The sequence below is a fragment of the Petaurus breviceps genome, unplaced genomic scaffold (assembly GCF_028583685.1).
Source record: "Petaurus breviceps papuanus isolate PSGF00001 unplaced genomic scaffold, PetGlider_PUasm1.0 174, whole genome shotgun sequence".
NCBI lineage: Eukaryota > Metazoa > Chordata > Mammalia > Diprotodontia > Petauridae > Petaurus > Petaurus breviceps.
In genome coordinates this window covers 18945328-18966220 of record NW_027185761.1, presented here as the reverse complement: position 1 = coordinate 18966220, position 20893 = coordinate 18945328, and the positions used below count along the sequence as shown (strand labels likewise).

Below are 20893 nucleotides of genomic sequence, written 5' to 3'. Positions count from 1 at the left end.
GTTCTCTTTGCCTATGACATCAGAAATGGGAAACCAGTCCTATGTGCCTGCATGTGAATGTTCTCCTCTCTCTCAAATCTGTAATCACCCTTCCCTTGAATAGAAGGATTGATGGAGAGCTTGGAGAAACTGTTCCAAGTCCAAGGGCACACCTTTCCGTAAGACCATCACTGACTTCTTTTTTCTCTCCCTATGTCCACACCTAGAGGTATTCTGGAGCCAGCCTGAACTGACTCATAGCTGATGGCTAAATTTTAATGTTTGTATACCTTGGAAATGGGCAAATGCCATAAATCAGGGCTTGATTTATTGCTTTTTGATTGTCTAGACTTAAGAAATATTGATGATTCAGATGAACTTAAATGTACGTCATGCTTACAGATCTGTTTTTTGTTTTACTGGGAGCTGATTGTTAAATGATAACCAGCACACCCCTGACTGTATTGAAGGTCCCTGCCACCTCCCTGGCTTTGTAGACTTCTTCCTTTATTTTCTCTACCACTGGGCATTTCATTTCAGGCTTCCAGGATTCCTTATGTGGTCTAAATTGTGTCTTAATAAAGGCTTGTTGTTTTATATATCTTTGGCCTTCCTGTTTCTTTTGTGAATGTAAGTCCCATATATTGACTGGGATGGACAGATCAGGGCACATATTGTTGTCCCACTCTATAGATGGGGAAACTGAGGCTCAGAGAAATGATACAGCAGAGTCAGATTTTCCAGTTTTAAACTACGTCCTTTTTGCAGACCACTAACTAGGCTGCGTCCATTCTGAAGACTAAGTCTTAGAGCAATGAGGTGATTTACAGGAGCCCACTCTAGCCAGGCCCTGGAATGCTGGCTTGGGGTGCCTGGGTTTAGCAGTGAATCTACCTTTGGTGATGGCGATTTTCCAGGAGGCGCTCTCCCGAAGTTCTCGGAGACGCTGGGCCTCGGCCTGAAGGGCTTGGTCCTCCATGTGGTCCTCCATCTGGAGCTGCCTTCGGATGTCAGTGCTCTTGGAAGCTATCTTGGAAGAATAGGTCATCTTCTCGTAGACTCTCATGGTTTTCTTGGCCTCTCTTTCCTGGGAAGAATAGATTGGTTAGAGTAGATACCCCAACTGTTCTCTCTTCCCCCCTCACTTCCAATCATCCAAAGATGAGCTCAACAAGGGGGTACTGCAGGCTATGGGGTCCCTGCCCTCAGTCTGGACCATGGGGTCATATCTGAGTGTTTCCTGATCAATTATTGACTCGGTATCAGATGGTGCATGTGGTGCTGGAATTGCCGGAGTGTTTCATTAATTTCATTTCATAATGTTCTCTATCTCTTGTTTGGTCATAAATTCCTCCATTCTCCATAATGTGTGTGTGTGTGTGTGTGTGTGTGTCCAAATGTGAACATGACAGGCAGAAACACAAGACACACAAATACTGAGGCATAGAGGGAAAACCTACAAAGAGAAACAGAGACAAAACAAAGCTAAAGAAACACGGAGACAGAGGGAAAGGAGAAACTATGGGTTACAGATCACATTTAATGCCTGATTAATGTCTGTTTTATCTAAAGGGCTTAAATATTAACAAAAGAACTCAAAAATGTGCCCTTGGGAAGCAAATGCAGGTTCTTTTCCTTGACTATATCTCTCTAGTGTGATCTGGTAAATCAATAAAAAACAACTCTACATCTTTACTGAACCATACTGGTGTGAACAGCCCTGTGCTCAGATTTTTGGTCAGACAGGAGGAGTAGCAGCCGCATGGTCTCTGCCCTTGGGGAGCTTATAGTTTATCTGAGAGCTTACTTATATGGAAAAACAGCAAACCTCATATTTAACATTGAAGGCCACACTAAGACTTTGGAGACATCTTGTATTTGTAAAGAAATGCAGGTTGGCTGAAACTAACTCTAGTATCTACGGTTAACCTAGACTTTCTCCCTCCTGACATTTAGCACTATAATGAAATGATATCCGTGAGTCCAAACTGGAAGAGTTGGCTACAGATTGGGGAAATGCTGATAGGCTTCGTGGAGTAAGTGACCTTGGAGTTGGCCTGATGAGCATGGTGTATTTGTGGGATGGAAAGTAAACCCTAAGGGAGATACTTCATGCATGGGAACCACAGGAGAGAAATTTGAATAGGATCGATTGAGGCAGGTTCTGAAAGGCCCAGCGTAGGAGTTTGGATTTGATATCAAATGCACTGGGGAACCATCAAAAGTTCTTGAGAAGGGGAATGACATGGTAGCATGTGCAAGATGGACCAGAGTTAACTGGAGGCAGGAAATTGAGCTAGGAGGCTATTTCAGTTATACAGGTATTCAGCAATACATGCACAAGATAATTCAAGCTATGCATGGAAACAATCATCACACTATGGGGAAACAGAGGAAGACAGGATAACACAGGCTTGATCCAAATATTCTTGTGGGATATGGAAAACAGGGGAGTTTAGAGTGAGGGAAGATTAATCACAAGGTGTTTTTCTTTGTTTTGTTTTGTGATTGGATAGGGAGTCTCTTCAGCCCAGGCCCATCACTTACCAACTGATGCTTTTCTCTTTCTTTGTCTCGAAGCAAGAAGAAGTCTGTGTCTGGGGATATGTGGAAAGGGTTTTCCCCCTCATCTGTGTTGAAAAAGAAAAGCAGGGAAAAAAAACAATCCCTTGTTGCCTGCAAATATTAAAGCTCTTACCTCAAAGACCACTATTAAGCAAATAGTATTACCTGAGGTATCGTCTTTGACTGTGGACTGAGCTGGAAATTCGATGGCTGCAGGTAAAGGACTGCTGCAGATAGACTCATGTGGTTCTTCTGCAGAGACCAAGATGGTACATCATGATGTATCTAACATCACTATTTTTAATATAATATTTTATTTTTCCTCTGATTACATGTTAAAACAATTTATTAACATTAAAAAAGTTTTGAGTTCCAAATTCTATCCCTCTCTCCCCTCTTTCCCCTCCCCTTCCCTTTTGAGTTCCAAATTCTACCCCTCTCTCCCCTCCCCTCTCTTCTCCCTGAGATGGTAAGCAATCCAATTTAGTCAATACATAGCGTCACTATTTGTGAGGGTTTTTTTTCACTTATTTAAATCCATTCTTTCCCTTGATTCTTAGCCAACTGGTTTGTGAGGTAGGCTAGCCAGAAGTCATCCTCCCTTTCCTCAGAGCAATCCCATGGATTCATGGGAATGAGAATTATTAAACTCACTTTACAGATGGGAAAACTGAAGTTCAGAGACTGCCTTCTGTGGTCCTTATCTAGTTGACTTTTTGACCATGGTCTAGAGCTCTATGTTTCTAGCCTCTAGGACAGTTTCTCTCTCTCTCTCTCTCTCTCTCTCTCTCTCTCTCTCTCTCTCTCTCTCTCTCTCTCTCTCTCTCTCTCTGTCTCTCTCTGTCTCTCTCTCTCTCTCTCTCTCTCTCTGTCTCTCTCTGTCTCTCTCGCCTTTTTGGAGGGCAATTGGGGTTAAGTAACTTGCCCAAGGTTACACGGCTAGTTTTTTTTTGTGTGTGTGTGTGGCTGTTAAGTGTCTGAGGGTGGAACCGAACTCAGGTCCTCCTGACTCCGGGGCCGGAGCTAGGACAGTTTCTCTGTGAACCCTCTGGGCACAGCTGTAAAGTTCAGCACTGGAATGGCTCACCACTAGTTGCTACTACTATACATTCTAAGTTAAAAATCTTATTGGAGGAATTGAATGCTTAAATAACTGCCAAAGTCCTACCATCATCGATCAGCGGCTTCTGGGATGTAGATGTCAACCCAGACATTTTGAAGTGATGGGACTGCTAACAACTCTTCCCCCAAGAGATCACCTAGTGAGGTATCAGTCTTTCTATGTCATCCAGTAGAGTTTCCAGATGCTAAAGAACCTGGAAAAAGAAAAGGCACCCCAGAGAGCAACGCTTGGTGGCAGAGCTGAGGGTACACCTTACCTCCAAGCAGTATGGTGAAATGGAAAAGGCATTGACTGGGACTCAGAGGTTCTGGTCTCACATCCTGGAGGAGCCATTTATTTTCTTTGTCACCTCAAGAAAGTCACCTCCTCTCTTGAGGACTCCATTTTCTCCTCTATAAAATCAACAGTTGGACTGAGTGGTGTCTAAGACGCTTCCAGCTCTAAATCCCCACTAGCATCCAAATTTGGCCAAAACATCAAGAGAACGCTCAGAAGTGTAGACATGTTAAATGGCATGATGCTTATAAGGGAAGAAGGCTGTTGGTATTAGTATTGAATCAACAAACAGTTATTAAATACCTACTAATATTAAATAATTGTATTTATGTGTAATTTATCAACTTATATGAATTATTAAATTATAATTTATTGAATAGAATTAATATTAAATAATAATTTATTCATTATATTATGAATTATAATCATCATTATTAATTTATTTAAATTTTACTAAATAACTATTGGTTAAATTAATTAGATGCTTTTTTATTTATTTGATTTTGAAAATTTAATTAAATAAATTAACTGTAATTAATTAAATGCCTATTAATTAATAAAAATTAATTTATTTAATATGTCAGGCACGATGAACCTACTTCATAGGGTTGTTGCAAGGATCAGATGAGATAATCTATGTCAAAGGCTTTGCAAACTTTAAAATGCTACATGAATGGCAGGAATTATTATTACATGTTCATAGAATTTAGATGTAGAAAGGACTCCTTAGAAGTGATTTAATTCATTACCCCCCTCATTTTACATGGGGAAACAGACCCACAGAACATAAGGGATTTGCTCAAGGTCCCTTGAGTAGTTAACAGCAGAATTGGAGTAATTATAACAAATTACATTTCTAGGATCACTTTAAGGTTTACAAAATGCTTTCTTCATTATATAATCCTGTAAGTTAGGAAATAAAAGTATTATCATCTGACCTCTCCCTCATTTTACAGATGGAGAAACTTATCCTTAGTATTTTGCCCACGGCTCATATAACTAATATATATCAGGAATGGGAATGTCTCCTGACTGCAAGTCTAAGAATCAAATCCAGGACTTCGGAATTCAACCCTAGTGCTTTCCCTCTGCATCAATACAAATGTTATTAATCACCAACTGTAGACTAGGGTTGTGGTGAGAGCTGAGACACACACACACACACACACACACAATGACATGGTCCTTACCATCAGGGAGTTTACAGTATATTGGGGAAGTCAAGCGTGGACTCTAACAACTTTAATACAAAATAGAACATAAGCACATGAGAGCAGAATGCTTTTTAAAATTGGAGACCAAAAAGATCATCTCCAATTGGGAGATCAAGGAAAACCTCTTGGAGGTACTTATGTACCCATTAGGGTAACAGATCTAGAAGAGATTGAAAGGCTGCCTGGTCTAATCTTTCTTTTTAAAGGAGAGGAAGTCTCAGAGAGAGGATGTGACTGGCTCAGTTAATAAATAGCAGAGCTGCAGCTCCCACCCAGTCTAGTGCTCTTTCCATGACTGCAGTCAATCCTTATCACACTATTTTAACTGGTTGCAAACACTTGTGTTGGGAGCCATGGTGGAATGTAGACAACAACATGACACAGAACATAGAATACTAGGCTTGGAGGCAGGGAGAGATGTGTTTAATTGCTGCTTCAGGTATTTACTAAGCTGTTTCACCCTTATCAAGTCATTTAATAGTCTCTCTCACCCTGTTTTCCTTTGTCAAATGAGAGGACTGGACTCTATGACCTCTCAAGGTTTATTTCAGCTCTAAATCTCTGATCCTTTGGAAGACACCATCCTCCCATTTATCCAGTAGAAGGAAGAAGTGCAACACTTCAATGGTAAGTGGAGCTAATGGAGTTAGAGACAAAGGGTAGGGGTTCCAATCTCTGCCACAACCTGTTCTTCCTCTGGTCACTTACCTCATCTGGCCTTAAGTTTCTTCATCTGTAAAATGAAAGGCTTGGACAGATGTCATAATCTAAGGTCCCTTACAACTTTATCCTCAAGTCAAAATAAGTCAAGATGGACTGAATTGAATTGAATTAAATGAGAATCTGACTGGAGATACTTGGAAATGGTAGTGATCGTGCAAGGCTGTCGCTGCTACTTTTGGGGAGCAGCGCCATGGAGGATGAAGGAGGTCAGCTGTCCAGGAAAAGAAAGCATGAGTCTCCAAATACTGCCTGATGAAATTCCTGCTTTCTTTCTTTTCTTTTCGCTATCTGGGTTTAAGTAACTTGCTCAAGGTTACACAGCCAGTTATTTTTATGTGGGTGCAGAGTATCTGAGGCCGGAACCGATTCCAGGTCTCCCGACGCTGGGGCAGGCATTCTTACTCACCGCGCCACCTGGCCGCCTCCTTTCCTGCTTTCTTAAAATGAAATAGGTCTGCGCTTGGAAAACCTGAAGTTTTATTGGACGGTCTTCCTCCCCGGTTCTACCTTCCTCCGCCCAATCCAAACCAAGACCCCACTGCCCAAAGACCCGCTTTACATCTAAACCCACTCCAGCTTTTGACTACTTTGTGAAATCCCTCCTTTGTTCTCCTCCCAGGAGTTTCGATAGGAAATAATATATATTGTCGGAAATGAAAAGGATCTTCAGTGGTCTTTTCAACAGAAACCCATGGTGGTTTGGGAGGGGGGTGGTAGTGGTGGAAGGTGGGACAGAGTAGGAAGCCAGAGTTCAAGAAAGGCGCCCATTTGTCGAAAGTCACACAGCCCCTAGACTGAGACATAGCGATCTAGAACTCAGGTCTATTTTTTTTCCCTTGGATTCCCAGCCCAGCGCTCTTTCCAAATAGACCTCTGCTTCTCTCTTCCCTGGCTTTGGAACTGTTTTTTTTTTTTTTTCCTGAAAGAAATAGAGGCTGTCTAGCCGTTTCCCACGCCCGGACTCACCTACCAGCTCTGGGGTACAGTGACTCCCCCTGCAGAACGTCAGCTTTTTGAGGCTTGCAGAAGCAGCTGTTGCAAGAAAGGCAAGGACAGAGCGCACTCAGAACCCCTTAAAGCGAAGTGAACTTGGCGGAGGCAGTATTCTTTGACTTTGTTTACGTTGCTACGGCAACCATTCATCCGTCTCTCCTCGGAGACGAGTTGTCTCAAAGCTCTGGGAACCTCAAGTGGTGTTGGAAGCCTGAGATGGGTGAGCCGTCGATTTTACATGTCCTATTGTAGGCAGGGTCTGGACTGCACCTGGGGCGAAACAAACCGAGAGGGAAGTAAATTAAAATTGTTTCCTTTTCCAAATGGAAGAGACCTCGTGACTCCTCTAAACCAACCCCGGTCCTTTCACAAAGTAGGAAACTCAGGCTCAGGAAAGAAAAGGACTTGACCAAGGTACATGTTAAAAAGCGCTTTGCATCCTGAGTCAGAGGACCTAGGTTCGAATTCTGCCTCGGCTGATTGGTGGGAGGTTGGACGAGATCGAGGGTTGGTACCCTTTTTGAGTGCCATAGAAGCCTTTGGGCCCCTTTCTCAAAATTTTGTTTTTAAACGAATAAAAACATTATTGAAAGAGTCTGCTATCGCTCCTGGCACATAGTAGGGGCTTTAGGAAACCAAAACTAGTGAAAATCAAGATGAGGAAACTGAGGCCAGGTGAGGTTAAATGTTTTTCTCCTTCCCTCACAGAGGTCTCCAGTGAGAAGCCTAGATGATGTCTAGGGTTCCCCCCCAGCTTAAGATTCAGCAATCAATTCCTCAAAGAGGCTGCATAGCCTCTCTTTCCTTTGGTTCTCACAATTAACTATAGACTTGATAGTAGAAGTGTTATTAGCCCCCTTCTTCTTAGGGGAAAACCGAGGCCAAAAGCAGTTCAGTGACTCACCCAAGGCAGTAAGTGGCAAAGCCAGTTTTAGAACGCAGGTCCTTTGAGTCCAAACAGATGCTGGAGGGTCTGAGATTTCACTTGTTTGGGCACCTCCTCTAACTATGCAGATCACAACTTCCTCATGCTGGGTCTGGAGTCAGGAAGACCCGAAGTCAAATTTAACAGCGTCCTTAACCTCTGTCTGCTTCAGTTTGCTCTCCTGTAAAATGGGGATAATAATAGCACCTATCTCCCAGCATTGTGAGGACCAAAAATGAGAGAATAATTGTAAAGTGCTTACCTGGCACATTTTAGGCTCTATATAAATCTTATTTCTCCTCCTCCTCCTCTCAGTCAAATCCTCTTCCTGACCTCAGATATCTCTACTGCTTTCTTTTATTATGCTCAAAATTCCACCCTTGGAGTTTCAGTCCTTATATGGGATGTCCCAAAGGTCTTAGTGCAGTTTTAAGCTTTAATAACTTTAAAAGTAAAATGCTACAAACCTACAAAAAGCATGACTCAAAAAGTTTCATTATTTACATTTCTTTTATACTTATTCAATTTTGTCAATTTTGAATAACTAATTTTTTATTTTAATTTTGACAAGGCAGAACACTGTCATTTTGCATTGCATGTGAGAGTTTCTGCATGATGCTTTCTCAAATTGGTGTATTGGAAGAAAATGTCTTCTAACATTGTACATCTTGGCTGCCTGACCTATCTCCTTTAGAATTTTTCTTGTGGGATCACGTCAAAACTGTCATGTATGCACCGTTCTTTGGAGGATCTTAAGGCTAGGGTTACAAATATAATCCTTTCAGTCACTGAGCAATAGCTAATGAAAGTTTTTCCTGAGTTCAGAAATCAAAGAATACCATGCCTAGTTCCAGGCAATGGTGGTGTAGAATTTTAATAAGAAATCTATGGATATTTAAAGTGTTAGATAATCTTTCAACTGTTGTTTTTCATACGTTTGTAGCCTTTATACTTCTGTTTATTAAAGTTTAAAATCTCACTAAAAGAACTTGATTTACATGTGTAATTAAGCTTTTGCTTCTACATGAAAATACCCCCCCACACACTCTCACCCCTTCCCCCCCAACCCCCAGGGACCAGGGAATGTACTGGTATCAGCTTAAATAGAATTGTCTCTATTTGTAGGATAGGCTAGAGGAAAAGAAAGTGGGTCCCAGGTCTCAAGTGGGAGTAGACACTCAAGAGGAAACTTTGGAAGACCACCCAAAGGCATCATTTTTACCTCCATGTAAATCAGAAAACTACAAGAAGTGGTGAAGAGGAAAATAAGTTTGCAAAAAGCCTGACGTGATAATTAAAACAGATCATTTAAAGGTAAAACTAGAAGGAAGACAACAGATGGAGAATAGAAGAAATCTGTCAGTATTTCTGGAATAAACTGTGTTCCTCGTTGATAACAGAGGATTCACTGGATATGGACTCTAACACTCCAGTATGATTCTGCCTTGTTAATCCTTGACCTCTTGTAAGGAGAAGAAGAGCAGGGACTAAGGAGATGTAACTTTCCCTAGGCAGTGCCCTGAGATGCTGTATTCTGTGCTATGTGTGCAGGAGATGTGACTGACTCCTGATTGGCCGAGAGTCTTCTGAGCCCCTGATGTTGACAGTGACCTGTGATGTGGAGGTGACTTCACATCATTAACGAATACTTCAGAGGAAGATTTGAAAAACAGGAGTCAGAGGGACGAGGTGTAAACTTTGAATGGCCACATGTATGGGAAGTTGTCCTCCACCCCCACCCTGATTCCATAATCACATTTCTTGACTTTCAGTGCATAGAACCCTATAAGGTACTAAGACTGGACTCCCTCAGTGAGATCATTCCCTCTTTTCTTGGTTGGGCTGAAGTCTTTCATCTAACTCTCAGGACCTCCTTTACTCTTGTGTATCTTCGGTCTATTCTAATCTATATAACTTTTCTGATTTCTGTTGACTATTTATTTTGATAAAGAGATGCACTAGATATTCATAATGATTTTTTGAGCTAAGGTGATAATATAAAGACACCCTTCCCTTGAGAGTGGTCTGGGAAAACGGTGTTGATCCTGTCTCCTCTTCCCCAAGTACTGTATCTTGAGACTATCAATATTTGAGATGAAATGTATAGATGTAATTCTACTCCACTGACCTTTTTTGGAATTTCGAAAGGGAAGAGTCCTTGGCTCCTCAGCCATGGACTTCCTCTCACTCCCCACAAAGGGTAGAGGTTAATCCAGGGGTGGGGAACCTTTGACCTTGAGACCACATATGGCCCTCTAGGTCCGTAAGTGCGGCCTTTTGATTGAATCCAAACTTCACAGAACAAATCCCCTTAATAAGAAGATTTATCTATAAAATCTATAAAACTTGAACTCAGTCAAAAGACCAGACCCAAGGACCTAGAAAGCCATACGTGGCCTTGAGGCAGCAGGCTTGGAAATGAGTGGGTCAGATCCAAGATCAGATATCTATTTATTCCATATATAAGCCACGCCACTATTATACACAGCCCACATACTCATATAGTTTACAGAAACATGAAAAGAATCTTGGTGTAATGGAAAGTTTGATGTCAGGAGATTTGGGTTTATACACCAGCTCTGATACTTATCTGTGAGCAAATCATCTCACTTGTTTTTGCCTCAGTTTCCTCAACTCTAAAACAAGGAGTTTGGACCCAATTATCCCTAAAGTTCCCTTGAAAACCCCAATGCTCCTTATATTTTCTATTATTTATTTTAAACATTTAACTTTTTTTTAAATTTTGAATTCTGGATTCTCTCTCTCCCTCCCAACCCTCCCCCACCCACAGAGGAAACAAACAATATAATATCAATTTTACATGTGAAATCATGCAAAACATGTTTCCATATTAACCCTATGACAAAATAAAAAAAAATAAAGTAGGAAAATTATATATAAGTTTGCCCTCAGAGTTTCTCAGTTCTCTGTCTAAAGGTTGATGACATTTTTCATCATGAATCCTTTAAAATTATCTTGGATCATTGTATTGATCACAATTGACTTTCATTTCAACATTACTCTCGTTGTGCCCAGTGACCTCCCGGTACTTCTCACTTCACATTGCATCAGTTCATATAGGTCTTGCCATGCTTTTCTGAAATCATCGTCCCTCATTATTTCTCACAGAACAGAATATTCCATCACAATCATATACAACTTGTTCAGCCATTCCACAATTGGTGGGCATCCCCTCAATTTCCAATTCTTTGTCACCACTAAAAAAGCTGCTATAAATATTTTTTTGTGCACAGAGGTCCTTTTCCTTTGCTTCCTTTGGGATACAGACCTAGTATTCCTGGATCAAAGGATATCCACAGTTTTATAGCCCTTTGGGCATAGTTCCAGATTGTTCTCCAGAATGGTTGGATCAGTTCACAACTCTACCAAAATAGTTTATTTTTTAATTTAATTTTAATTTTTTGTTTTTTTGCTTTTTTGGAGGGGGGAAGGGGGAAGGCTGGGCATTTGGGGTTAAGTGACTTACCCAAGGTTACATGGCTAGTAAGTGTTATGTGGCTGAGGCTGCATTTGAATTCAGGTCCTCCTGACTCCAGGGCCAGTGCTCTATTCACTTCTCCACCTAGCTGCCCCTCCAATAGTTTATTAATGCACCTATTTTCCTTCATCCCCTTTAACATTTGTCATTTCTGATAGGTGTGAAGTGACACCTAAGAGTTGTTTTAATTTGCCTGATCAGTTAATGGTTTAGAGCACCTTTTTCATATAACTATAGATAGCTTTGATTTCTTCTGAAACTGCCTGTTCATATCCTTTGACCATTTATCAATTGGGAGAATAGCTCTTATCTTTATAAATTTGACTCAGTTTCCCAAAAATTTAGGAAATGAGGCCTTTATCAGAGAAACTTGCTGTAAAATTTTTGATATCACTTTATTGTCCATGGTGCCTGTTAGCAAAATGTAATTTCCCTATCTCTTTTAGTTAAATAAATTTTTGTTTTTGTTTTGCCTGAAATCATTATTGCTACCCCTGCTTTTTAATTCAGCAGAAGCATAATAGATTTTGCTCTAGCTGGTTTTTTTTTCAATTCATTTATTTATTTTTAGTTTTTAAAATTCATTTCCACAAGATTTTGAGTTACAAATTTTTCTCCCCATCTTTCTCCTCCCCACCCCCAAATATCGAGCCTGCTGAATACCCCTTCCCCCAATCTGTTCTCTCTTATAGTCTCCCTCATCTCCCCCCCCCCAACTTTCTAGTAGGGCATGATGTATTTCTATACCTAGTGTCTGTATGTGTTATTTCCCAGTTGCATGTAAAAAGCATTTTTTTAAAACATTTGTTTCTCAAACTTTGAGTTCCAGATTTTCTCCCCCCTCCCCCACTAGGAAAACAACAATTCACTCTAGGTTGTACATGGTCTAGCTGATTTTTTTAACTCTTCGAATGTATTCTTCTGTTTCAAGTATGTCTTTTGCACACAAGACATTGTGACTGATCAGAAACACTCCCTCCATCCTGGCACTGTGATCCAGAACTGCTTATGGACAATAGAATGATCGGTCAGGACCAGCTGCACCCAGCTCAGCCCTTCTGTCCAGTCATCTGCTGCCTTGTAGTCTTTGGGCCGAGAGATCCCGAAGCTACTGCTACTGCTGTCATGGTGACCTCGGAGGCTCAAAGCTGGTGCTTCCGCTCTGCTCCAGACCCGTGCCCAACCTGGTGTTATGGACCTCTCCTAAGCTGTTTTAGCCTAAATAAATGTCTCTCTGAACTTTTGTTGGCTCTGCTGCTTCAAATTTTGTTTTGAGGGGTTATTTTAAAGTTGTTTGGAGGGGAATGTTGGGAGGGTCCAACTGGGTGGCCTGTAGTCCACCGTCTTGACTCCCAAACCCCAGTGATCTTAGGAAGACAAACGCAGGAAGAGCAACTGGCCTGGACCAAGTGTTTGCAAAAGGAATCCATGCTGGAAGACACTCAGTTTTAAGGCTATTGAAGAATTGATTCCTAAGATATTTTATTGATTGGAAAGAAAATTGTGGACAGTAGCAGCACTATTTCTTAAAAAATCATCAAAAGCTACTCACCTGTGTCTGCTTTCTCACCTTCCCAAAATCTTTAGGAGAGTGATGGGGAGACTGCACAGTACTTTTGTTCAGTCCTTATTGCTTCTCTTCTGAACTATTTCAGTAACCTGCTAATCCACTTTTTTCTCCAGTCTCTCCTCTCTCTAATTTATCTTCCCCACAAAGCATGGGTGGGACCAGGTAACTTCCCAGCTCAGGAAGCTCCAATGGCCCCTTTCTTGCTAAACGATAAAATAAAAACTGTTTCTGTCCCTTGACTTCTTGACTTATAAAGTTCTTCCAAACTGATCTCAAAATTCCCTTTGCAGGCTTACTTCACATTAATCTCTTCCTGCTCTGTGGTCCAGTCAAACTGTCCTTCTTCCTGGCCCTCTTGTACAATATTCTCCCTCATGTCTCTGCGCCTTTCCCCGGCCTGTCCCCTCATCTAGATTGTGGTCCCTCTCTCCTCTGCCCCACAGAGCCTCTAACTTCCTTCAAAACTCAGCACAAATGCCTCCTCCTACAGGAAGCCTATCTTGATTTCCTCACTTTCTACTCCCATTCCCGATTACTCTGTATACTTTCTGCATATGTTTTGTATTTACTTGTGTGAACATGTTGTTTCCCCAAATAGAAAATTAACTCCTTGTGTGTATGGACTGTTAAAGTTTTGTCGTTGTCTCCCCTGTGCCTGATAGACACCTACTAGGCTCTTAATGAATTCTTGTTGGCTGGGCATGATGGTGCATGCATATTAGCTCAGGTGTTCTCAACCTGGGGTCCATGAACTTGTTATATTTTTTTTTAACAATGCTATTTCAATTTAATTGGTATTCTTTGTAAATTTTTTTTTTTTTGCTTTTTGAAGGGGAGGACAGGGCAATTGGAGTTAAGTGACTTACCCAAGATCACATGGCTGGTAAGTGTTAAGTGTTGTAATCCTTTATACAATTTTATTTGTTGCATTTAGAAACTTTATTTGGAGAAGAGGTCCATAGGTTTCACCAGACTGCCATTAGGGGCTCTGACACAGCAAAAGTTAACCTTTGACCTAGATGATCTCTAAGGCCTCTATGAGACCACAATAATAAATATTTGTCCCATTGGCTTTGGGGGTTGAAGTGGGGGGTGGGGGAAATGACAGCTGTTAGGATAGAATGGTTGCTGTGGGGGCAGGAAAGTCTCAATGAATCCTTGTTTATTTGGTTCCTTAAAGGAAGGGATAGGGTTTCAAAATTGACCTGCAGTGCCTTGGATAAAACATTTGGAAAACTTCTCTTAGACACTCACCTTAAGGACCATGGTTTCCCTAGAGAAGCAGAGACAACTTTCACATTGGACAGCCCCAGGACAGAGGAGTCTGACATGGACAGGCCTCATTCACCCACTGTTGAATTTGGGCCCAGATCCCTTGTACACAGGCCTCCCCAGGCCTGTGCTTCTGTGAAAAATCCCTGAGCACAACACAGTGTTCTAGGAAAAGGGACAGAAACAGATTCTCTGATTGGTCTCCTACCTGTTGCAAAGGGCAGCCTGACTCCCAAGGCAAATAGCTAGGGAGGAGATGTTTGCTGTGGCACTGTGTGCCCTCTTTCCTGGGGGAGAGAGGAAAGAACTGGTCTCGTGTGGCTGGTCTCGTGTCTCACACGTATGTTTTTCCGGCCAGCCCTCCTCTGACTCATCCTCTTTTGTCCTACAGTCCCCCCTCTCTCTTTCTCATTAATCCTCTCTGCTTCCAAGGATGATGTGCCCTTGTCAGTAACCAACAGAATTAATAGACTAATGGTCGTGATTTCCTGGCCCTGCTGTTGAGTCACACATTCGGTTACATGTTCTTAGAATTCTATTGACTCTGCCATCAGGGAAAATGTTTTGCTTCCTAGTCTCATTTATTGTCCCCATCACTGACTCCTTCATCCTGCTATTCTTGGCCCTCCCCCGGAATGGGAGGAGGGCCAGGGCTGAGAAAAGGGCATGTTTTATTAACCTATTCATGGGAATAGGCCAGGCCATACTTAGCTTAGATTTTTTAAATTAAAAAAATTTAAATTTAATAAATATGATGTCTTTCACTTGGCTTCAAAGGACCAGCTTCACATGTACAAGATGGGGAAGGCATGATTAGAGGGCATTTTGGGGAGAGGGGAAACTTGGGATTTTATTGGTCGGAAAGCTCAACATGAATCAATAGTGTGATATAGAGACACAAAAAGCTAACATCTCTTAGCCTTCATTAAGAAGTAAAATTAGAGCTAATCAATTGAATCATCATTGATGGTTGATCCCTAGTGGAAGGGTTCAGGGGTCTGTGCTTGGGATGGCAGTTAACACAAATCTGTGAGGGACAGCTAAAACACTGTGGGATAGAGATCCTAGTTCAGACCCTGCCTCTGATATCTTGTTCATGACAAGTCACTTAAACACTCCCAGTATGAGTTTCTTCATCTGCAAAGTGATTACAATAATAGTATCTACTTCCCAAGGTTGTTGTGAGCACTAAATGAGGTAACATATGTAAAAAGCTTTGCAAACTTTTAAAGCACTGTATATAAATGCTTTAAAAATTAATATAATTATGGAGTTAAGATTCAAAAGATCTTGACAGGCTAGAACACTGTGCCTGAGATAAAATTTAAATTTAATAAATATGATGTCTTTCACTTGGCTTCAAAGGACCAGCTTCACATGTACAAGATGGGGAAGGCATGATTAGAGGGCATTTTGGGGAGAGGGGAAACTTGGGATTTTATTGGTCGGAAAGCTCAACATGAATCAATAGTGTGATATAGAGACACAAAAAGCTAACATCTCTTAGCCTTCATTAAGAAGGGGCTTGTGTCCAAAATGGTGAGGGCCTAGCCAGAACACATCTGGAATATCATGCCCAATTCTGGGCGCCATGTTTGAGGAAAGACATTCATGGGCTAGAAAGAAGAGTGGCTGAGGTGGGGAAGAATGATGGGGAAAAGAAGGGGACCTACTATGTTTGAGGGATTCTGACTACTCTAAATGAAGTGCCCTTTCGCTCTATGGAATTCTAAGGCTGGATTGAAAGATTTTGTACTCGGTGAAAGGAATGCCAGTCATCACTGAGTGGGTGGGTGAGGAATTTGAGGAGGGACTTTCTTCTGGAATCGAGGCAGGAGAGAAACTGTCTACTCCATGAGACTAGATCTGGAAGGTGGTGGTCTTTGAAGCCCATCCTCCATCTCTTGGTCTTCTTATAGTCAGAGGCAGAATCTTTGGAGTGGAAGGAAAAGAGGGACACCATCTAGGGCCTTACGTCTCTGCGATAAGTCCACCAGTTCTCCATTTCCTTGAGGACAAGGGTAGAATATTAAGCCAAAGGTTCTCAGGCTCTTTGACCACCTTAGTAGGGACTGCTGATCACCTATTTCTGTTTCCTACTGCCAGAGACATAACTAGGGTGGGGTAATCAGAACTTTGCTGCAGAGAGCCAAAAAGTATAGAGGGCATTGAAAATACCTGAAGTCCGTCACCAAGCTTAGCACCTAGTTAGCAAAACCAATGAGATGGCTTCCAAGGGAGTCCATCTCTGACCTTCCAACAGCTCTTAGATATGTTTTCTAGTATTAACACCGGGTGTATAAAATACTAATCACCACCCTGATAACTTCACCTTCAAACCCTCCCCCGATGAGAAAGACAGATATTGCCTTTGAGGAGATATTAGTAAGTTACTGGATAGTTATTAAAAACACACACACAACTATCACTAATAGGCATGTGGGACAATGGTTAGAGAGATGGCCTAAGTATCAGGAAAACCTGGTTTCAAGTTCTGCCTTCGACACATACTGGCTAGTGTGATGACATTAGTTAAGTTACTTAGTCTCTAGGTGATCCAGGCAAATCTCCCAAACTATGTTAAGCTTTTTTTTTTTTTTTACCTTTTGGAGGGCAATTGCGGTTGAGTCACTTTCCCAAGGTTACATGGCTAGTTTTCACCTAGCGCCCCCTAAGTTAAGCTTTTAAGCCAACTCACGTAAATAGAGAGAATTTCCTCCTCAAGGAGGAACATTCATACTTAGGACAATCAACACACTCATATATATTTTTTTAAACCAAGTTCACAGACTTCAGGGTAACACTTCCCATTGGACAGATGAAGAAACTGGCTGAGAAAGGGAAGGAAGTAACTCGGTCAAGGCTGTCGAGTGCTTTCTGTCTCTTGACCTTGTACAATGCTTTTCCCACCAATAACAACAACAACAGCTAACATTATATAGTGCCTGATGAGGTATGGGCTCTGGGAGCCCCCTCTGAGCTCTCCTTGAGTCCTTGAGGTACAGGCTCTGGGAACCTCCCTTGGACTCTTGATTGAATCATCCCATTTGATGAGGCAAGTCTCTTACTAGACTTCCCAGCTCTGTTACTAGAATCCCCACCTATCAAAATATTGATCCACCCTTGAACTGGCCTAGTCCACCATTGTCTCTTGTCTTCAGGTGGCTTCCCATCCTTAATCACTCATTGACCTCATTAACTCCTCCTGAAGACCTTCCCCAAACTTCTCCTCTAGACCACCCCTAGATTCCTCCCACACCTTCTGTATATAAGACCCCATCTCACACCATGTGGTTGTGAGAGCTCCAAAGAATGCCTTAGAATAGTGAGAGCACTGTAGAATTTTCTAACACAGACTCTGTGTCTAATGCAAGTGAACTTCTAATAAATTTTACTTTTCTTTGGCTGAGAAGATTCGAGTCGAATTCATTCGCCAGGACCCAGGGTGTTGGTATTTTGGGGTCTCCAGAGCAACCCTAATCCTCTTAGTGGGTACCCTCTTCAGTGCCTACTATGTTCCAGGCACTGTGCTAAATGCCTAACAATTATTATCTCACCTGAACCTCACAACAACCCTGGGAGGTGGGCTCTATTATTATTCCCATGATACAGATGAGGAAACTGAGGCAAACAGGTTAAATGACCTGTCCAGGGTCCATAGTAAATATCTGAGACCAGATATGAACTTGGGTCTTCTAGACTCCAACCTCTATCCACTCTATCCACTGTATGACCTATGTGCCCCACTATGACATGATACTTCTAATTCCAATTTGCACTGATGTTCCTTATTTTGACTTTGATCACTGAAACCCACTTACCCCTCCAGCCCTTCCTACAAGCACCCCTATAATCTTGGACTGTCCTCCAGAGGCCGAACATTTCTCTCCATTTATGTCACTGGATAACCTTTCTCTAAACAGGAAATTGTGATTTGACCTGGCCTGGGCTAAGGTTTCCATTTGTACTCTCTGTGAAGGAGGAACTGCCTGAACAAATTAATAACACAAACAAGATTGTTTGGGTCATGTTTGGCCTGTAAGCCCAGCACATTTGTTGTCATGTAAATGAATGTTAAGTGCAAACAGGAGCTAGGGATCCATTAAAGCAGCATCTTTAGCCTTCCTACCCCAGTCACTTTATCAGCCATTGGTTCAAGGGACCAGACCTACTCGAAAACAGTCAATTTGCATTTTTCCAAAATGTCTTCTAATTCAAATCTGTCACTAACTCAGAGGGCATGTGTAGCAGCAAGCACCCCAAGCGTCCTCAGGGTTTGCAGCTACCACAGGTTCTTGGCGGTGGCGGCGATGGCAGCGGCAGCAGCAGAGGCAGCGGCAGCGGCAGCGCAAAGCCCTTTTTGAGTTAACCAGAATTTCTTCTAAGGACTCCTGTTGAGGACTGCCAGGGGCCGGAGCTGCTGGGAGCGCGCTTCCCGGACGCTGGGTGGTTGCTGTGAGTGGGGAGAGGAGGACCTTTGCCTGAGGTAGCCTGTTCTGTTTTAAAGGTTTGAAAATGTGGGTGCTTTCTACTTTATCTACCTGTGCCAATATCATAACTACTCTGATGGCTTTCACTTTCTGGTTTTGGGACTCAGTCTTTTGGCATCTTAATAAATTTTCTAGTTTATTTCCCCATATGGCAAGCATGATGTATTTTGTGATGGATAATTATATCAGCATATTTATAATCTCCATAGGCATTGTGAATATGGCATTGCTGATACAGCATGGTAAGGTCTGACTGAAATATTATTTTTTTGCAACTTAAAATAGAAATTTCAAGTGACTGATTCAAATGAAGATGTGAATGAATCACAATTTTTTGGTTAAATTCTATATAATACTCTCACTACTTATATGCTACATATTATACATTATGATAATTGAGGGATTTATCTGTTTCATAGTGACCATGGCCTAAGAATTCATCAACTAGTGTTCAAATTTTTGTCGAGGGCTGTTCTTATCTTGACTGGCCAAGGGACAGCAGTTTGTCACTAAAACCAAACTCAGAGATTTTCCTGAGCTTACACTTTGCTAACAAGAGCTTTGAACCCTCCATCTCCCCATCCCCCAGCACGGGTCAGAGTAGAACTTTTGTGGAAAATCATGGTTCTGTCACTGAGTCATTGACTTGCTGTGTGACTGTGGACCAAACTCTAAACCTCTTTAGGCTGCTTCCCTAGCTGAAAAATAGGGAGGCAGTTTGGTGGAGTTGAATTGGGGGGGTCAGAAAGACCTCCGTTCAAGGTCTGCCTCTGATACTGTCTGTGGGACCTTATAGGATTATTAAATTAACTTAGGGGACATCCAATCCCCTCATTTTATAAATAAGGAAACTGAGGCACAGGAAGGTTAGACACAGGATCAGACAGCTACTAAGTATCTGAGGTGCCTTTGGAATCCTGGTCTCTCTGACTTCCATTATACCATACTGCCTCTTGGACAGCTCAACTAAAGACGTACATCTGAATTTGATAGAAGTTTCTCACTCAGAGCAATGCTTTTTGTTTGTGTGTTAGAAAACATGCCAAGCAGCTGGAGAAATCAGGAAATGTTCCTTCTACAAAATAGCCCCTGAGCAGAGATTTGGAGGAAGCTAGGGATTCAGAGGCAGGGGTGAGGTGAGAGGGCATTTCCAAGAGTTGGTGATGGTACAGAGGCGTGGGGATGTAAGGAATAGTTGGAAGGGCAGTTTGACTGAACCTTCGAGGAACCAGGGAGGTCCCAGGTCCCAGAAGGCTGAGTCGGCAGAGCTCAAGCTCTTGGTACAATCTAGCCTAGCTTCGATGGAAGAAGTTCGTTATTCCAGAGGGTGATCAATCCTTTTTCTGCCCCAATAACTGCGGGGTAGGGATGCAATTTTCTATTCCTAGCTGGGGAGCAAAATGATCTAGCTGCATTGCTGGGGGGAATTAGCAACACGGATTTGGAGCCTGAAAGGGAATTCAGAGGTCATCTCTTACAGCACCCTTCATCTAAAGCTAAGTGATTTTTCCAAGGTCACCCAAAAGGTGCAGGAGGCAGCTGAATTTTGAAGACCATCAGTCATTCCGAGTCCTTGTGGTCTGTGTGTAGGCAGAAGGGCCACTCAGACCGATGAAATGAGGGATTCGGGAAGAATTACGGTGCTGAAGACTATTCTTGGCTTTGCCTTAGACAGCTGTGACGGATTGTTGTTTATTCCTAGCAGAGGGGGAGAGGCTGGACCACATGCCGTCCCCATCCCTCCTCGTGCACGGAATAGAACATTTTGTGCAGCAGGACCTGGGCACACAGGCGTACAGGCCGCCACGTAGCGCCGAGAGGTGGGGAGGCACTTCGGGGCTGCGCTACCAAGAAGCACCACCAGGTGTCGCCCCGCATCAAGAGGCTGGACCAGACCGCAGACCCCAGTGCTCCTGTCATTTGCTGCGCTGCCCGTCGCGCGCCTGGAAAGCCTCCTCTGGTTCCTAAACTGGGCGCAGCGCAGCGTCTCGGAAGCGTTTTGTCCCTTGGCTTGGAGGTGCTCGAGGGAGAGAGAGAGAGACAGAGAGAGAGAGAGAGAGAGAGAGAGAGAGAGAGAGAGAGAGAGAGAGAGAGAGAGAGAGAGAGAGGGAGAGAGAGAGAGAGGGAGAGAGAGAGAGAGAGAGAGAGAGAGAGAGAGAGAGAGAGAGAGAGAGAGAGAGAGAGAGAGAGAGAGACAGAGACAGAGACAGAGAGAGACAGAGACAGAGAGAGACAGAGACAGAGAGAGAGACAGAGAGACAGAG

At 42.5% G+C, this 20893-nt stretch overlaps 2 protein-coding genes across 2 annotated transcripts in view; both read right to left on the bottom strand.

The window, feature by feature from the left end:
* CFAP100 (cilia and flagella associated protein 100) overlaps positions 1–7431 on the bottom strand; it is a 45911-nt gene extending 38480 nt beyond the window's left edge. Inside the window, exons 1-5 of the mRNA XM_069083851.1 lie at positions 6847–7431; positions 3713–3860; positions 2710–2796; positions 2527–2609; positions 874–1066 (exon numbers count right to left, since the gene is read on the bottom strand). Coding sequence (XP_068939952.1) covers positions 874–1066; positions 2527–2609; positions 2710–2796; positions 3713–3758 — 409 coding nt within the window. The 5' untranslated portion in view covers positions 3759–3860; positions 6847–7431. The remainder of the gene's footprint in view (positions 1–873; positions 1067–2526; positions 2610–2709; positions 2797–3712; positions 3861–6846) is intronic.
* Positions 1–20893, bottom strand: part of TMEM43 (transmembrane protein 43) — a 350998-nt gene that overhangs the window by 242154 nt on the left and 87951 nt on the right. The gene's annotated exons all lie outside the window — the stretch shown is intronic.